The sequence below is a fragment of the Trachurus trachurus genome (assembly GCF_905171665.1).
Source record: "Trachurus trachurus genome assembly, chromosome: 10".
In the NCBI taxonomy this organism is placed as follows: domain Eukaryota; kingdom Metazoa; phylum Chordata; class Actinopteri; order Carangiformes; family Carangidae; genus Trachurus; species Trachurus trachurus.
In genome coordinates, this window is record NC_139894.1 from 10456065 (window position 1) to 10474984 (window position 18920).

Consider the following 18920-nt stretch of genomic DNA (forward strand, 5'->3'; position numbering starts at 1 on the left):
CGCACGTTTCCGGCGTTTTGACCTCGGAAGTGCCTCACTTGAATCAGACCGCTTTTATTTTCCTGCTGCGGCCAGGCTGAAAAACCAGTGATCATCCAGTCCAGAAGCGCTCGTTCAATCAACCGACTTCATATTTTTTTGTTTTAAAAATATCAACTCACTTTTTTGAAGAGAGAAACATGTCGAGGAGACGAGCCAGCGACGAGAACGACGGTACGTGAACGTTACACGAGTGCGATTCAAACCAAACGTCCGGCTAACGAGCGATGCTAATAACGTTAGCCGTGTTAATCTTTGGCTTTGGTGCAGCCACGCATGATTATAGATAAAGTATTTAACAAAGCCAGATTTAGATTTTGTCGTCGTTATTATAAAATGTGATAAATGGGATAGTGTTTATTTTTAATTAACGTGGGTAAAAGCGAGCAGCAAAGTGCAGCTCAGCTCGAGTTAACCGGTAACATTTACCGTTAGCCGCTGTTAACGTGTGTGGTTTAATATGGGGGCGGTGACCAGCGGCTGTAAAACCGTGTGAAAAACCTACATTTTCTATCAAGAGACCACTACAAAATGTTCTTAATAAATCAGCTTCTCTACATGCATGGCAGCCATCGATTCCAGTGTCTATTGAACTCCAACACAAGCACACCTCACGCTGAACCAAATCATATTTAATGAGGAAGAAAGATTTTAAATAAATAAATAACACTGCTGAAATTGTGATTATTCCACCAATGTTCATTTCTAAACTCTTCCTAGGTTTAAAAAGCAGTGTTGTGTTGTTTTAAAATGAATATGAACTTGTTTTCTTTGCCTTATACAAGGTCTGAAAACACCAGACCTTTTTTGTTATTTTGACCTGCTGCCATTTTCTGCAAAAAAAAAAAAGCTCTTAATGACAATATTTTTATTTCCAATTTGGGAGAAATTTTGTCAGTAGGTTATAGAATGAAACAAAAGTGTTCATTTTACTCAAACACATACCTATGAATAGTAAAACCAGAAGAACTGATCATTTTGAAGCTTGGTCTCTTTATTTTTTCCAGAGCTGTATATATGGATATATCTTTATTTATAGACTCCAAGCACAATGATAAAACAGAAAAACAGACAACAGGTTACTAACAAAAAAAAAAAGAATAGACAGCACAATGTGTGTCCACACAACAGTTATTTACTGAGAAATGGACATTATGACTGAATCACAGCTGTGATTTAGCTTCTTAAATAAAACTGACTTTCTACATGGATTTTGTGCAGGTTCACTGAGTTAAATCAAAGACTTTGAGACCCTTCAATACATGTTTTACACACTACATGGAAGGCATCAATGAAAACCAGTAGCAATGATGGCTTCAAGTATTTAAGTAGATTAATTTACTGACATTTAATCAAGTTAAATCAATGTTGCTGATACTGGATGCAGCAGACAGCAGCTGGATAAATACATGCATAGATTAGACAATTCAAATTAACTTTAAGATAGTTAAATCACATTAATGTTTGCTATTTAAACCTGTTTAAAAGCCAATCTAAGATAGCTAACCTTTAGCATTGCTGACACCCTGTGATCCTAAAACCAGCATTAAAGGGATAGTTCAACATTTTGGCAAATTCTCCTATCAGCATAATCCCTATAGTCGTAGCATTAGGTTCATTACCTTTGATTATCGGTGTATGCTGTTTTGAGATCGGCTCTGGTGGACAAGTTGTGACCTGCACATTCATATCAAAATATAAATACGAACTGAACCAACAGGGGCTGAAATATCTTGATAATATCTATTCAAAGATAATCAAATTTCACTGAGCCCAAGCTGAAATAACTCTGGAGATATGTGTTTTTTTTTCAGTCCTTGAAAAGCTCCTCAAGATCAACAGAAGACATAACACATCTGTTTCTGCAGAGTGATTTGCTTTTTCATTGACGAGTTATTGTGTTCATGTTTAAAAGGACAAACCACAGATGAAAGCAGAGCCGAAGCCGAAGCTGAAGTTTTACTAATTGTACTTTCATGAATCCTCCATGCAAGCATCTATTTTTGGATCCACCAAGGCCGCCCTTCAGTCACATAACTCAGCTGATGTTTCTCTCAATCACTCTGTGATTATTGTGTTTCTCCTTCAACCTTGCAGGAGGTCAGCCCCACAAACGGAGGAGAACGTCGGAGCCCATCGAGATTGAAGATCGTCTGGAGTCACTGATATGTCGCGTGGGGGAGAAGGTAAAGAGACTCAATTATTTTATTTTATTTTATTTATTTATTTAAAAAAAGAAGGGACAATGCACATTTATGATCATTTGAATGTAAATTTAAGGTGAGACACTACAGACAAAAACACACATTTTTCATGCACTGATCAATTTTGACATGTATTCTTTCAGAAAAGTTGAAAGAAATGGTCGAAAATCCACATTAACATGGTTATTTTACTTCATTTTGTCTCTTTCGTCAGTAGATTTCTCCTAAATTCACCAAAAGTTAGTCTGACCCATGTCATGTCAGGTATCTCTCTCTCTCTCTCCTGAACAATTATGTAGGCTCCAAAAATTAATTGTCATTTCCTCCGTATCCGCAACCAATCGCAAAAAAGTACGATTTACATGAACAATCTATAGAATTTTACAGTAAAGTAAGCCGTTTTCTCAAAATACGTTTTTCCTCAGACTCTGAGCTAGAAATCTCCACTTCAGCAGCACTTACAGACACCAAACCTTCCAGTTTTAATCCTGTCTATATTCTGAAGGTTTCTACAGAGGGTTTTGTTGATATATCATTCAAAGCCTGATTTATACAACATTTTATTCCTAAAAACATGGAGAAATTAGATTTTCTTAGGGCTGGAGACAGTATCTTCTCATTTACAGAGTGATAAAAAGAGATATCCAAAATCCCCTCTGTAAAAACTTCTGACTCTAATATGTCAACAAAATAAAACAAGGTTTTTTTTTAAAGGGGCTTTATCCATCGTTCAGATTTCGGTTCTGGAAATATATGCAAATTAGCGCATATTTCATTAGATATTGCCTCATTTACATATTTAAACATAACATTTGACAAAACTTGTAATACAAGAAATATTTGTCTTAATGTAAGTGATAAACTTGGGAAGTTTCATGGTGATTCATGACCGGAGCATTTGGTGGTGTTTGTTACAATGAAGCTCACACATTAAAAAGTTAAAACAGTAAATTGCTTCTTCTGTTGTTTATTATTATTATTATGATGATTATTATTCTGAATGCTGAATTATCTCGTCTGTCCTTACAGAGTACGTCGTCTCTGGAGAGCAACCTGGAGGGCCTCGCTGGTGTTTTAGAGGCCGATCTTCCAAACTACAAAAACAAAATCCTGCGCATTTTATGTTCTGTGTAAGTTGACAGCGCTTATCGGCCCATTTCTGGTAAAACAACCTCTCTTTTATTTCGTTAGTTCTCAGTGATTCGTCCTTTCATCCCCAGCGCCCGCCTCCTCCCTGAGAAGCTGACGGTGTACACGACTCTAGTCGGCCTCCTCAACGCCAGGAACTACAACTTCGGGGGCGAGTTTGTCGAAGCCATGATCAGACAACTGAAGGAGACGTTGAAAAACAATTTGTACAATGAAGCCGTTTACTTGGTAAACAGAATATATAGATACACTAATAATACAGCTTTTAAAATTTTACCTCATTGTCTATTTGTATTCTTTAATTTATTGTTCAGTTGTTTTCCGTATTTTTATATCTAAGTACAAAGAGTAACGTGTGTTAAAGGCTGATTCTGATTCTGAAAAGCATCGCCATCTGACTGAAATATAACGTCTTCTCTGTTCAGGTGCGTTTCCTGTCCGACCTGGTGAACTGCCATGTGATCGCTGCTCCCTCCATGGTCGCCATGTTTGAAAATTTTGTCAGTGTTACTCAAGAGGAAGACGTACCTCAGGTGGGTGGAAGAGTGAGGAGTACATGAGATTAGAAATGAACTGTTTTAATATTTAACTTTAAGTTCAGCGCAGAACACATCTGTTTCACACACACATTTTAATGTTTAGGGTTTTTTTTAAGTTTTATTTTTTTATATATTTATTTCGAACATGTAAAACAAAATAAGGCACAATTTCAGCATAAACAAGTTGAAGAACAACAATTGGAAACAAACACACAAAAGCATAATACATATTCCAAAAGGTGTGAGAAGAAGCTGTGCTAATTGAATCCCACACCCTTTTCCACAAATCATGAATAAATCACTTGTCCCACTTCCTTAATTATAACCTCCATTACATCGTTTGTGTTAGGGGGGAAAAAAAGAAAATGTAAAAAATAGAAGGTAAATAAAAATAAAAAAAACTACATGTTTGGACTTTGCTTTAATTCGTCGTTCCATAGTTTCACACCACATACAGACACGCAAAAAAACCTTTCCGTGTAGTTTTTACTTTTGCTTTTGTGAAGTACAAAAATCCCCCAAAATTATATTTCCCTTCCCTCTAAACATGCTCTGAATGTTTCCTGGTAACTGATTTTTTTGTTGTTGCTTTGAACATGATTTGTGCTGTTTGATTTTCCATTTGATCCCTTGGTTTTAGTATCGTTGACTGTAAAAACAGTAGATGTGTGTGATGGTTCCCTAGTCTATCAGTGATGTAGGAGAGTTTGTGTTTTGTGTGTCCAGGTTCGGTCGGACTGGTTTGTGTACGTGGTTCTGTCCTGTCTGCCCTGGGTGGGGAAGGAGCTCTATGAGAAGAAGGACGTGGAGATGGACCGACTCCTCAGTCAGGTCGAAGGCTACCTCAAGTACGACGCCTTCCTTCCTTCCTTCCTTCCTCGTCTCCTACACTTCCTTCCTCATCTTTCTGTACCTCCTTTTAGATTTGATTTGATTTTTTTGATTCATTCATTAGCACATGAAAGAGTAGAACAACAAAAAGAAACGTACAATATATAGAATAGATACAACATGCCACAAATGTGCAGGAGGAACCCAAAAAAACCCGCTAAAGGCTTGTCAAGTTGTCTTGCACAAGATGTACAATAATGTGAAGAACAGCACATGTGATGTAGAGGAAGCAGGTGGTTATGCATTTGCTCAACTGGGCCAATAAGAAATGAATAATTTGCTTCTTGAAAGAGTTTCTACTTGTGCAGTTTCTAATGTTGACTGGCAACCAAATGAGAAGTGAGAGAACAGTAGATTAACATTAGCTGCTTGATTGTAAAGTTTTTTACCATTGTACTTTCTACTTTAAAGCAGAAGTAAGCGGAATATTTGTGTTAATATAAGTCTTAAATAGTTCTATCTTCCGACGGCAATCACTTACATCGAGTGTTTGGTCCGAAACACGGGTCTGTCAGTCGCTCTGCTGTAAGCCGAGGAGAAAACGTCTTGTATACTTCCTTGTATCCTACAACCTTTATCCAATGAGGAGAGAGAACGGCATGAAGGGCTGTGTGTGCAGCCAAGGGATGCGCGTGAATGTGGTGACGTAGGGACGAGGACCAATAGATCCATGACGAGGGCGGGGGCTGCTAACTAACGAAGTTAGCCAAAACGACCGGATCGCTTACTTCTGCTTTAACTTTCTCTCTGAGCTCATTAGATGTTTTTATTTCCTGCTCATAACTCAGTCTGTGCTTTTAATCACATGCATCAGCTGATCGTTGCATCGTTTTTCAGGAGGAGAGTAAAGACTCACGTGGCGATGCTGCAGGTGTGGACGGCAGAGAAGCCTCATCCACAGGAGGAGGTGAGACACACAGCAGAGTTGCTTAATTTATTTATCTATAAAGCTTTCATAGGAAACATGCAATCATACACAGTATATTATATACGTATATATGACCTACCTAAATCAGTCTCATACTCAAAATTCCTCATTTGGAAGAACTGCTTTTAGTTTTTCTGCAGCATCAGCCTGGGATAACTTACAACTAACATTAAAATTACAGACATTTGTGTCTCTGGGTCAGTTTTAAACTATGGTAACAAACTCCCCTGTCTATGAATGCAACTGTTTTTAATGAATGTAATTGTCTTTTGTGTTGTTTTTTAAAATCTATGCTGTGTTGTTGTTATTATCTGTATATAGTGTTGTAAATATCTGTCTCGTATTCTCCACATCATTGAAAATGAGTGCTTGCTTTCAATGATTCTTGAGATTAAATAAAGGCTGAAAGCTTCTCATATTGAAGCCGAGGTCAGGTCGATGTTAAAAACCTCTCCCCTCCCCCCTGCTCAGTACCTGGACTGCCTGTGGGCTCAGATCCAGAAGCTGAAGAAGGATCGCTGGCAGGAGCGTCACATCCTTCGCCCGTACATCGCCTTCGACAGCGTCCTGTGTGAGGCGCTGCAGCACAACCTGCCGCCCTTCACCCCGCCGGGCCACATGCCCGACGCCCAGTACCCCATGCCCCGGGTCGTCTTCCGCCTGTTCGACTACACCGACGCCCCCGAGGTACACACACACACAAACACACACACACGTTGTATTCACCATCATACTGAGCTTGTTTAGCGAACCGGTACTGAAAAGATAAGATAAAGTTTATTTGCCGTTTGTACATTTGTTAGGGTGCAGAGGACACTCAGAGTACAATAAATAAAAGAGTAAATACACTTTAAGCAAGTGCACACATTTATAAAAACATGTAAAAAGACAATAAATAAGAATAAATACCAAACAGATACTTTGCACTGCACCTAAGGAAAAGGTAACACTTACTAAAGCAATAAGAAAAGTCCAGTATTTTGAATGCCATTTTAGTGTATCTATTCTATTTAGTGTTTTAATGACTTAATGAGTGTTTTAATTTTCATTTTTAGTGCTCCTGCTTTATCTGGAAAAGTATCAAAGTACATATTGGCATTGGTTCGACATCATACTAGTTTGTTTTTGTTACAGGTGCATCTCAATTAATTAGAATATCATGGAAAAGTCAATTTCAGAAATAGCGAGTGCATAAAGATGGACATACTTTTCAGAAGGAAAACATTTCCATATTAAAAATGTTTATTTTAAATTGGTATTTTGTAATATTCAAATTATTTGCGCATTAAATATAAGCCATAATCATTACAATTAAAAGAGATTAAGTAAACAAAAACATGAAATGTTTCATTCTGAGTGTAATGGATCTATAATGTATTACCGTAAAATTCAGTGTATAAGTCGCACTTCTTTTCCTTTTTTTTTCATCTAAAAAGTTGGGTGCTTATATACCGGTGCGACCTATAGACCAAGGTAAATGTCAACCCCGTTTAAAACATGCGTTCTCAGTGATCAGACTGCAGTCAGATAGAGCTGGACCACTTGAAAGTAAAGCAACCAGGGTGCATTGAGGACGGATTGTGATCCGATGGACCAAACCACCTCCCGGTGGCGGTCGGGGTCGCATTGTGACCAGGTGTGAGCGGTAATGCGTCCTGTATCCACATACGACTACGCGGGCAGAACGGTGTTTCCGATGACGGTAATTAACGAGACTCATTTGGGCCCGCCATAGTCTCTGACGTAAAATAATATGATTGTTATGGTTTTTTTTTTTTAAACCACTGTCTCTCATCTCTGTCAGTCAGCCCCTCCTCCTGCTGGACTCGGCCTCTCTCTCTCACGAGCAGGCGTTCGCAGGCACACACACACGTGCGCATGGAACACTAATAAATGCTATGCACTATATCGCGCTAAATGTACATGTTTTTATTACCAAATAGCAATAGAAAACCTTGTTTTCCCAGTCTGAGGCCCTTATATTCCGAATTCTACAGTAGTTTCACTTTTTGAATTGAATTACTGACATAAATAAACTTTCCACGATATTCTAATTTATTATGATGCACCTGTAACTAACTGTCGAAGGAAGCTTCCAAAATATTACAAATGGATCATCTACCAATTTAAAAAAACCAGGAGGTTGTTTAAGTTGAGTATATAAATGAAATGTGTTTTGATTCCAGTGTTCAGAAAGAGAAGAATAATGAAGAACAAAATGTTGTGACAAGAAACAATCATTATATGTAATTTAGTACATTTTAGAGCATATTCTTCAAGATAAAACACATTATCAGGCCTGTAACTGTGAATACGGGCCCAGATCCACTCCGGTCCAGTTAGAGGACGTTGTTGTCATGTCCAGTGTCCCTGCTCTCGTCTCTCAGGGGCCGGTGATGCCCGGCAGTCATTCTGTGGAGAGATACGTCATTGAAGAAAACCTGCACTATATCATCAAGACTCACTGGAAGGAGAGGAAAACATGGTGAGTGTCAACTTTCACTTTTGTTAACGCTGATCATCGACCTGCTTGTTTGTAATAACACCTTCTGTTTCTCCCTCAGTGCAGCGCAGCTGCTCAGTTACCCAGGGAAAAATAAGATTCCTCTCAACTATCACATCGTGGAGGTAAACGCTGTTTTCATGAGCTGAGAAGTGAACTGACAGAAACGCTGACGGCCGGTCTGAGACGTTGTTCACGTATTTCTGTTTCCAGGTGATCTTTGGAGAACTGTTCCAGCTGCCGGCTCCTCCTCACCTGGACGTCATGTACACGACGCTGCTCATCGAGCTCTGCAAACTGCAGCCGGGCTCGCTGCCACAAGTCGTATCCTTGGTTATCACTGTGTCAGTCAGCCGCGTGCATCGTCACTGGGCTCACGATTCAATTCGATTAATTAATTTATATTGAGCATGTGATGGTCCCTCAGGGGTCCCTTGGTCCTTTTTTGGACCTTTTTTCCTTTTTTCTTTTTTGATTTTCTGATCATTTTGGCTGTGTTACAGCTAAAGGTATGGATTTCTGCAAGAAAGTTCCTTTTTTGACAAATTTTCGAAATCTAATGTCACTTACTCTTACAGGTCATTTTATACACTTATTTATACCCTTCCGAGTCCCTCGTGTCCAAAAATGGACACATAAATCTCTTAAACCATTTCAGCGCTGCTCAAAAATTAATGAACATTTGGTAGTTTTGAGCAGCGCTGAAGTGGTTTCCCTTTAACCCTTTAAATGCCAGTTTGAAGACATGTTGCCTCTTGTTTTATTCAAAATAAAATACAAAATATGGGGGGGTTGGGGCATTGCTGGTTATTAGAGTCTTGGATATGTCAAAAATTAGCACCAACATCAGTGACAACAGTATATGATGATTTTTATAGCAGTTCTTTTGACGGTCTATTTTTGGACACGAGGGTCCCGAAAGATTAAAATTGGAGGAACCCACCAGGGTTAAGTGATTAGAGGATATTAAGAGACGTGTCACCTTAACTCCGTCCGTCAGTTGGCTCAAGCCACAGAGATGATGTACATGAGGCTGGACACCATGAACACCACCTGCATAGACAGGTGAGCTCAGCGCACACTTAACGTTACCTGAACGCCCCTCAGGTGTTTCCTGTCTGTGCTGCGACATCGTCATCTTCATCTTCATCTCGTCTCCTTTTTCCCTTCCAGACTAATCAACTGGTTTTCTCATCACTTGAGCAACTTCCAGTTTCGATGGAGCTGGGACGACTGGTGAGACGTTCAGGGGCCGAGGCCGAGCAGCTGTGTTTTGGTTTTAAAGATGTGTTGATGGTGTGTTAACGTGACTGTGTGTGTGTGTGTGTGTGTGTGTGTGTGTGTGTGTGTGTGTGTGTGTGTGTGTGTGTGTGTGTGTGAAGGGCCGACTGCTTGACCGTGGATCTGGATAAACCGAAGCCCAAATTCGTCAAAGAAGTTCTGGAGAAGTCTATGAGGTATTAACTCATGATGCACATTTTTATAAAGTCGTTATAAAGAGTTTTAAATCTTAAAGACGCCCTAAATTGAAATTATGGTCGCCAATAGCTTTGCATGTTTACAGTTATGAGTGTTAGGCATACTAGCTATATTTCATGCTCGTTACGGCAGGTGTCTATTTCCTTTATTATCGTGATAATATCGTTAATGGCGATTATTTTAGCCACAATAATCGTGACATGAAACGTTCATATCGTCCCACCCCTAGTCATGAAGCATTTGCATACTCATGAATATTCATATATCCTGGATTTTTCAATGAGGGAGAAATAGTAGACATGTTTTCAGCCTCTTTGAGAGTTTTTTTAAACAACTTTTTTGTGGGAAAGGAATTTTAATCAAAAAAATAGTCATAGCAGAGCATTTTTACAAATTTTAAAACACCTCTTTAAGGGGACTTTAAGTTTTGTCCTTTCTGGTACGACAGAGAAAAGTTTATCCTGGATGAAGTCACTTAATTTGGTTTTACCAGTTTTATTTAGTTCCTATTCCTAAAGTTGATTATTCCCATGTTTTCTTATTTCATGACTTTTCCCAAATAAACAAACCAAAACAAAACACTTTCTTATTCCCTGGTCGGAAAGGAGCAGGAAGAAGATACATCTTATTATTGTCTCCCACTCATTCAATACATAATTATACAGAAATAATCTTTCAGTCACTGAGCAACAGTCTAACATTGAAATAAACAAAACAAACAGAAACATAACAAAGTCTCAATCTGACACTTTCGCTTTCAGTTGTGAGTCATAAATCACTTTTTAAAATTTTATTTGATCCTTTAATCAATATAAAATCTCATCTTGACCCAGATTTGTCTTTTCGCTTTTCTTCTCCAGACTTTCGTACCATCAGCGGATCGTGGACATCGTCCCTCCCACCTTCGCCGCTCTCATCCCCGCCGAGCCCATCTTCATTTACAAATACGCAGACGAGAGCACCGGTAAGGAGGAGGAGGACGCTTTTAAACTCATCTTCTCGCTTCAGTCAGCATCAAACCTTTGTGTTCATCAGGGTTCTTACGGATCCTTAAAAAGTCTTAAAAGGCATTGAATTCATTAATCTAAAAACAAGGCCTTAATTGGCATTAAAATGTCTTAAATCAGTTTTTCAAAGGTCTTAAAAATGTTAACACTTGGTAAGTGGGATTTTATGATTGTAATTAGTCTCAAATCTCAAAATAATTGGTACCATTCCGACATAGAGAAGTTAGTGGCGGCCGTCAACGCAAAATTTCTCACCGCCTCCAGCTCCCGAGTCAGTGTTTTTTTTTTCCGGACTTTTTCTGCATTTATTTTGAATGGACAGCTGGAAAGAGACACAATCCCATGTTCATGTAACAGTCACTTTACCTTGGAAGTGGGTAAAATTGTCCCTAACCCTATGTAATTGATGTGGTGTTTTTTTTTTTCTGCATTTGTGTTTATTGTGAAGTCGGTCATTTCAAGTGGCTTTAAAAAAGTCTTAAAAAGTCTTAAATTTAACTTGGCTTAAGCTGTAGGAACCTGGTTCATGCTATAGCTTAACGTCTCTCTCTCTCTCTCTCTCTCTCTCTCTCTTTCTCCCCGCCCTTGCAGCGTCTTCGTTACCTGGTTACGCCATGTCCATCACCGTCGGAAACGCCATCAAGAACCGGGCGTCCAACGAGGAGATCCTGACCATCCTCAAAGACGTTCCCAACCCCAACCAGGAGGACGATGATGGTGAGGACGTTAGATGTGTTTTTTAATAATCAGCTGTTTGACATTAATATTTAATTCATCTTCACCTCACACGACCTGAAACTCTCCGCTGTTCTGTATTTAGATCAGACTGATTTGACATTTTATATAAATATCATTCCAGCTTATTGGAGGAAACTGCATTCATTTTCTTTTCTTCACACTCTCTCTCTTCTCTTCTCTCCCTCCGTCCAGACGAAGGCGAGAGCTTCAACCCTCTGAAGATCGACGTCTTCCTGCAGACGCTTCTCAACCTGGCGGCCAAGTCCTTCAGCCACTCCTTCAGCGCCCTCGCCAAGTCAGTTTACTCACCATGACAACAAAAAACACCTTTTATCTCTGACTTCCTGCAAATTGACTCACAATCAAACACATAAAAACACTAAAGAACAGTAAAAATAGTATGAATACAAAAATACAATTAACACATAGAAGTCGTCAATAATTTAAGATAATATACAACTACAGCTGGTTAAGGTATTTAACAGCTGATGGAATCAGAAATCTGTTGGACCAAACTTCCTGGTGGCAAAAGCCTAAAATGTTTATATAGAGGAAGCTGTTTGACAAGAAGATGTGATGTGATGTGCATAGCAGCAGTGTGTGGAATTAAAAAAAAGAAAATAAAATGTTATTATCAGCATAAAATATATTCAGTTAAAGCAGAAGTAAGTGGTCCGGTCGTTTTCGCTAATGCTGCGTTCCAGGCAGGCTTTTGAAATCGTAAATTACAGCTTCAAGTCACAACTTACGACTTTGTAGCGTTCCAGGCAACCCACTCGTGTTTTTCCGACCTGTTTTACTGGTGAAAGTCACTATAACGGCCACTCGTAACTTCTGACCCGTGAACTCGTACCAGATCGAACTGGTACCACTTCACGGTCGGAAAAATACGAGTTTCCTTGAACGCACCATAACAGTCCTCGTCCCTACGTCGCCACATTCACGGCGTTCCTTGGCTGCACACACAGCCCTGCATGCCGTTCTCTCTCCTCATTGGATAAAAACTGTAGGATACGATAAATGTTTTCTCTTCGGCTCAGAGCAGAGCAGAGGGACTGAGAGACCCGTGTTTCGGTCCAAACACTCTATGTAAGTGATTGCTGTCGGAAGATATAACTATTTAAGACTTATATTAACACAAATATATCACTTACTTCTGCTTTAAGGAAGAGAAGTGTTTTAAAGGTGGTCAGGAAGTTTTCCAGCTTCCTGAAACACATCTATCCTTTGTAACACAGTGTGTGTTCACACTGCAGCCTCAAGAGTGTTTGAACATTTTAACTGAGATGTATTCATATAAAGTGTTAGTATTTACTGCTAATGCATCAATTTACCTGGAGACTTTACGTGACAAAGTAGTGTAACATGAACACAGTGTGATGTCAACTGCAAAACCCATGTTTTAAATCTGTCAACTAACACTGCCAATACAAATGTTAGTAAACATTAATTAGAATATGAGATAAGCTGAAAAGATATGAAGAGCTAAAATAAATAAGATTTGAAATATTTAAACACTTTTTTTTTGTTTACTTAATTTACTAAACTTAAACGATCTATATTGAATGAATGAATGTTAATCTTTTGCAGGAAATGGTGTTGTCATAGCATCTCCAATAGAATAGAACAAAAATAAAGAAGATAACTTAAGGCGAGACACCCCAGGTGAATAGGGTAAAAAATTTAACTAACAGCTATTGCCATGAAACTTTCTATGTTTATTACTTAGATTGAGACAATTATTTTTTGTATTACATGTTTTCTTAAATATTATGCTTACATATGGAAATTAGACATTATATAATTAAATATGCGTGAATTTGTGTACATTTCCAGACCCGAAATCTGAAGATTGGATAAAGCCACTTTCAAAATTCTTGTTTTATTTTGTTGACATATTAAAGTCAAAAGTTTTTACAGAGGGGATTTTGGATATCTCTTTTTATCACTTTGTAAATGAGAAAATACTGTCACCAGCCCTAAAAAATCAAATTTCGCCCTGTTTTTAGGTATAAATTGTTGTATAAATGAGGCTGTGAATGATATATCAACAATCCCCTCTGTAAAAACCTTCAGAATATAGGCAGGAATACAACTGGAAGGTTTGGTGTCTGTAAGTGCTGCTGAACTGGAGATTTCGGGTCCAGAGTATAAGAAAAAGCTCATTTTGAGAAAACGGCCTTTAAAGATTCTATTGCAAAAATTCCACAAATTGGCTCTATGCACAGCTCTACTTCCTGAACTTAGGGCAGCTCCTTTATTCCCTGTCTTACATTATTGGACAGGTTGATTGATCCAGGTGTGTCTGACCATTGTGACTACTCAGACACACCTGGATTAATCAGTTTGTCAGTAAATAGGAGAGCTGTCTTGAATTTAGAAAGCAGTGGAGCTGTGCATAGAGCCCATTGTTACTGGAAACAAGGGTGTCTGGTCACTGTGAATTTTAAGGTGTGTGGGCCAGTAGGTCAGAGAAAAAAAAAATAATAAAAAAAATAAAAATAAGAAACACTTTAGGTGTAGCCTAGTTGGGCTCATCTGTAATATGACAACCAATGTTTTCAGTTTCTCTATGTCTGGCTAATCATCTATGGCCCATGTCAGTGTCACATCCGTTTCACCTCTGTCACTGAGAAGTAAACTACTGCACAACACGTGATTCTGAGGATCGATGTTCATTTTAAGCCCTGTACCAGCGCAGGGACATATTAAATCTCCGATCAGTTCATTCAGACGTCTGATGTGTAAAAAAAAAAAAAAAAAAAAAGCCACCTCTGTGTATCGCGCTGGTCTCCGGCGGCAAACACTTGTTTTTTTACGGGTGACAGCTTCCGCGATGACGCACTTTGTAAAGGGATCTTATGGCTCGGTGAGTTTCTGTGCTGTGTCTTTTGTTGTCTAGCAAGTGAGAGTTGCTGTTTTATTTTACGTGAGGATTTAAATCGATTTCCTTTCCCCGTTTTTAAAAGTCCCTCCGCTGTTCAGAGCGCGTCACGTGATGCTTCTAAACGAATCACGCTGTCGGAAAACGACACCAGCCAATGAGACCCTCCCTCGTACTTTTACGATTCGTCGCTGGTACAAAGGAAATGACCATTTTTGGAACCGACACATTAGTGCAGGAGAGAGAGAGGGAGAGATAGAGAGAGATAGAGAGAGAGCTTCACAGCGATACCTGATATGACAGGAGTCTGATAGCAGAGCTCGCTCCGCGATAGAACGCTCAGTTCTGGTGAATTTAGGAGAAATCTACAGGCGACACCAGTCAAAGTGAAGTAAAATAAACACCCATAATGTGTATTTTAGACTATTTTTTTGTATTAGTCTGAAAGAAGACATGTTATGGAAGCAAAATAGCCCAAAATCTCAAAATTGATAAGTGCATGAAAAAACGATGTTTTTGCCTGCCGTGTCTCGCCTTAAAAGAAATAAAATAACTTAGGCTAGCAGTAGTATTAACAGGAAAAAAGAAAGATATTGTATCAATTTATAAAGGAGACATAAAACATAATTTCAATTGTGCAATGTGATTTACAAAGTGCAGGTGTGCAGCTCTGTAATGATCCAGATGTGCTGCTCTGACCTGCATCTGTTTCCCTGCAGGTTCCATGAGATCCTGAAGACTCTGGCCGAGAGCGACGAGGGGAAGCTGCACATCCTCAAAGTGGTTTATGAAGTTTGGAGGAACCACCCGCAGGTAAAAATAAAGACCTGTTTGGATGTGTGTGTGTGTGTTGTGTGTTGTGTGTCCACGTCCGTCCGTCAGGTGTGTGTCCGACCGAACCTTTGACCAATGAGCTGTTTCCTGTCGTAGATCATCGCCGTGTTGGTGGACAAAATGATTCGGACACAGATCGTGGACTGTGCTGCCGTGGCCAACTGGCTCTTCTCTCAGGACATGGCCCACGAGTTCACCAGGTGAAGGACACACTCACTCACACAGATGTTAAACACACACACAGATGTTAAACACACAAAGATGTTAAAGGTCCAGTGTGTAAAATGGGGAGGGACCGTTACATCTAGCCCCTCCCATCGGCAAAGTGACGGTGGCCTCTGAGGACAAAAAACAAACCGTGTGTTGATGATCCATTCGCAAACTTTCAGGTTTATAACTCAACAACTTCTCGCTTCTCTCCACCGACTAACGACTCACTCGTTCTCTGCTGTTTCTTCCTCCTCCTACTTTCCTTCCACCTTCTTTTTCGTTGGTTTATTTATGCACACGCTCTCTGCCGTACGAACATGGCGGCGCAAGATGGTGACACTCTCTAAAGCAGTGGGTCTCAAAGTCCAGGGGTCCTTGAGAGGGTTCATGGGGGTCCCCAACTTTTTCTTGACATTTTACCACTTTATTCTAGAATTTAAAAAAAGTTTTTACCGCTTTTTATTATTATTTTAGATATATTCTTTTAGAAATTTTACCACTTTTTTGAGATTTTTTTTTTTTTTTAACTTTTTTTTTCTAGAAATGTTTAAACCTTTTGGGGGAAAATTTTACCACTTTTTTTCCAGACATTTCTCTACAATATTTCCAAAAATTCACGCCATTGGCCCTAATTTGAACGTACATTGACTAAAAATGTAACGTTCTTCAGTCCCAGAACAAATATTTGTGAATTTCTGGTGTTTGCTTCAAAGTTTTGTCCAATGTGGGTCTGTGGTCTAATTTGTGTCAAATTATATGTAAAAAAGTTTGAGAACCAACCACTGCTCTAAAGCAGATTCCTTGCTATATGCTATATAAAAGGATAATTATAAGGCTACGTAAACCAAACAGATTTTATTTTAAAGCGATTAAACACTTAAACAAATATATTCATTTTGATTTTTGCCAATAAACTTTGCCAAATATTACACACTGGACCTTTAAACACACACACAGATGTTAAACTCTGAGGTTTTATCTATAGTCAGGACTTTAGTTTTTAGCTCTCGTGAAGTTTCCAGAATAAAACGTCTTCTTCTCCTCATTCAGACTTTTCATCTGGGAGATTTTACACTCGACCATTCGGAAGATGAACAAACACGTGCAGAAGATCCAGAAGGAGCTGGAGGAGGCCAAGGACAAGCTGGAGAAACAGCAGCACAAGAGGGTACGATCATCCAACATGTCATCGTCAGGCTTTTATTTTGAAAAACAAACAAAGTAAATGAATTCAGTGGCTTATAATAAAGTTATATTGTTTGTTTGTGCGGGAGCAGAGGGACAGCGGTGACGAGGAGGAGATGGACAAGAACAGCGAGGACGAGGAGGGTCAGCTGGAGGAGCAGATCGAGAGGCTACAGGAGAAGGTGGAGTCGGCTCAGAGCGAACAGAAGAACCTCTTCCTCGTCATCTTCCAGGTACTGAAGCCTCAGACAGACCAACAGGTGTCCACAGGAGACTGGACCAGGTGAGACTCTTCTCTGCACCTCACTCACTGTTTCTGTTTTGTTTTGTTTTTCTGTTTTCTCCAGCGTTTCATCATGTTGTTGACGGAGCATCTGGTTCGCTGTGAGACCGGCAGCGTCGACATCAGCACGCCCTGGTACAAGAACTGTATCGAGAGACTGCAGCAGATCTTCCTCACGGTAAAACATTTATCTACATTTATTAAAGCTCCATGCAGTATAAAGGTAGATGTTTGTATTAAAGCTCCTTCAAAATAAAGGTAGATGTTTGTATTAAAGCTCCATGCAGTATAAAGGTAGATGTTTGTGTTAAAGCTCCTTCAAAATAAAGGTAGATGTTTGTATTAAAGCTCCATGCAGTATAAAGGTAGATGTTTGTGTTAAAGCTCCATACAGTATAAAGGACGATGTGCATGTGTAGTGTGATTATAAAGCAGCTCTAGGTTCTATATTAATACTGTGAAAGTATCAAAGCCTCAGTCCACAGAGAAATGCACACAGCCTGTATTCAGAAACTGAGCATTAAAACCAGCCGTCAGGACTTCCTGTCACTTTGTGATGTCACAACAAAGCAGTCACCCAAAGCCTCATCTACCACCCCCTGGGCCCACCATCCAACAACTTTGCAGGATTTGGTTTATCTGAGTGTTTTATTCTGAAATCTGCTCCACTTTTATTGGATCAGTCTGTAAAAACAGTCAGCCAATCAGAGAGAGTCTCGGAGCCTCCTCTTTTCTGATTGGCTGTTGTGACTAGAGTTCCAGAGAGGAGATGGAAGACTACACTAAGATGGTTTTGGGTTCTTAAAAGCACAAATATATCTTCTTATGGATCAACACTCGAAATAAAACACATAAAAGTAAAATATGATGCTTTTAGTTTTTTTTTTCAGTGTTTAGGAAAACCAGAGATTTTTGTCTTTACAACCAGGGAATTCAACAAAACAGGGATTTAGCTGCTGAACGTTAAAACTATTCCAGTAAACTGAGGACTCTTAGTTATTATTGACCTACATTTAGTCTCCCCTGCTCTCTAACACTGACATCACCCCTGTCCCCCCCCCTCTTCCCCCCTCCAGCACTATGTGACCATCCAGCAGTACATGGGAACCCTGGAGAACCTGCTGTTCACGGCCGAGCTCGACCACCACATCCTGGCCGTGTACCAGCAGTTCTGCGCTCTGCAGCTCTGAGACGAGTTCAAAACGTTACAAACTTAGAAAAAAACTACCAGCTCTTGCATCAAGAATCTCCTCAATACAGTTGTTTTGTTTTGTTTTTTTTAAATTGACTTGTTTTGTGTTTGGTGCCATTCGACGTGTCGGTTATGTGCAAGAGTCTGTCGTTAATTTGCTGTAGTAATCTCCTTTTTTTTTTTTTTTTTAACTGTATTTACCTTTTTAGTTTTGTTTTATTTGGGGTATTTTTTCTTTTCTTTTTCTTTTCAGTTGTGTTTAATTTTTACATCCTGCTCGTGTTCTTATGAATGGGTCTTTTTAAAACTGTAGGAACTGTCTGAGTCCAGACGGAGCTGGAGAATTGAGAATCAGTCATAGGAGGAGGAGACGGGAGACATCAGGTCGGCTCGGAGTCATTCTGAAGCTAGAAAGCGCTCTACTTTTTTATATTTGTTTTTTTTTTTGTGCAATTCGGAAATAATTAAATTCTCCAGAGTCTTTACCGGTCTGTTCAGTTTCTGTCTCTGTCTCCACAACAACAACAAAGTACCACTGATTTATTCACTCTCTCTTCATAATAAGATAAAAAAAAAAGATTGAAATTCAAATTAATTAATCCGTATTTGAACTGTTTATTCTGATCAATCGGCGTCTCTAAGATTAAGAGGAAAACATTATTATTGGGCTCTATGACTCTACTGTTACTCTATTTACTCAGAATTCAACTACATCTCTACAAATAAAACAACTTGGATCAATTAGACAGAAAATTAACAGTGTTTAGATCATCAATCATTTCAGTCTTTATTTGTCTTTGATTTCAAGTTTTGAATGTGTTTTTTTTTCCAGTTTTAATTAGTGAACACATTTTT

The 18920-nt window shown here is 39.1% G+C and overlaps 1 protein-coding gene across 1 annotated transcript; it reads left to right on the top strand.

The window, feature by feature from the left end:
- Positions 1 to 37: 37 nt before the first annotated feature.
- On the top strand, positions 38 to 18701 carry ncbp1 (nuclear cap binding protein subunit 1). Its single transcript, XM_083980336.1, has 23 exons — positions 38 to 213; positions 2137 to 2225; positions 3273 to 3373; positions 3464 to 3620; positions 3818 to 3925; positions 4658 to 4779; positions 5660 to 5729; positions 6222 to 6437; positions 8138 to 8235; positions 8315 to 8378; positions 8467 to 8577; positions 9254 to 9318; positions 9427 to 9489; positions 9636 to 9710; positions 10593 to 10696; positions 11331 to 11456; positions 11670 to 11772; positions 15081 to 15174; positions 15292 to 15395; positions 16456 to 16573; positions 16683 to 16823; positions 16938 to 17051; positions 17950 to 18701. Exons 1-23 carry the CDS (start codon positions 180 to 182, stop codon positions 18061 to 18063), a joined length of 2391 nt encoding a protein of 796 aa, XP_083836462.1. The 5' UTR covers positions 38 to 179; the 3' UTR covers positions 18064 to 18701.
- Positions 18702 to 18920: the final 219 nt, after the last annotated feature.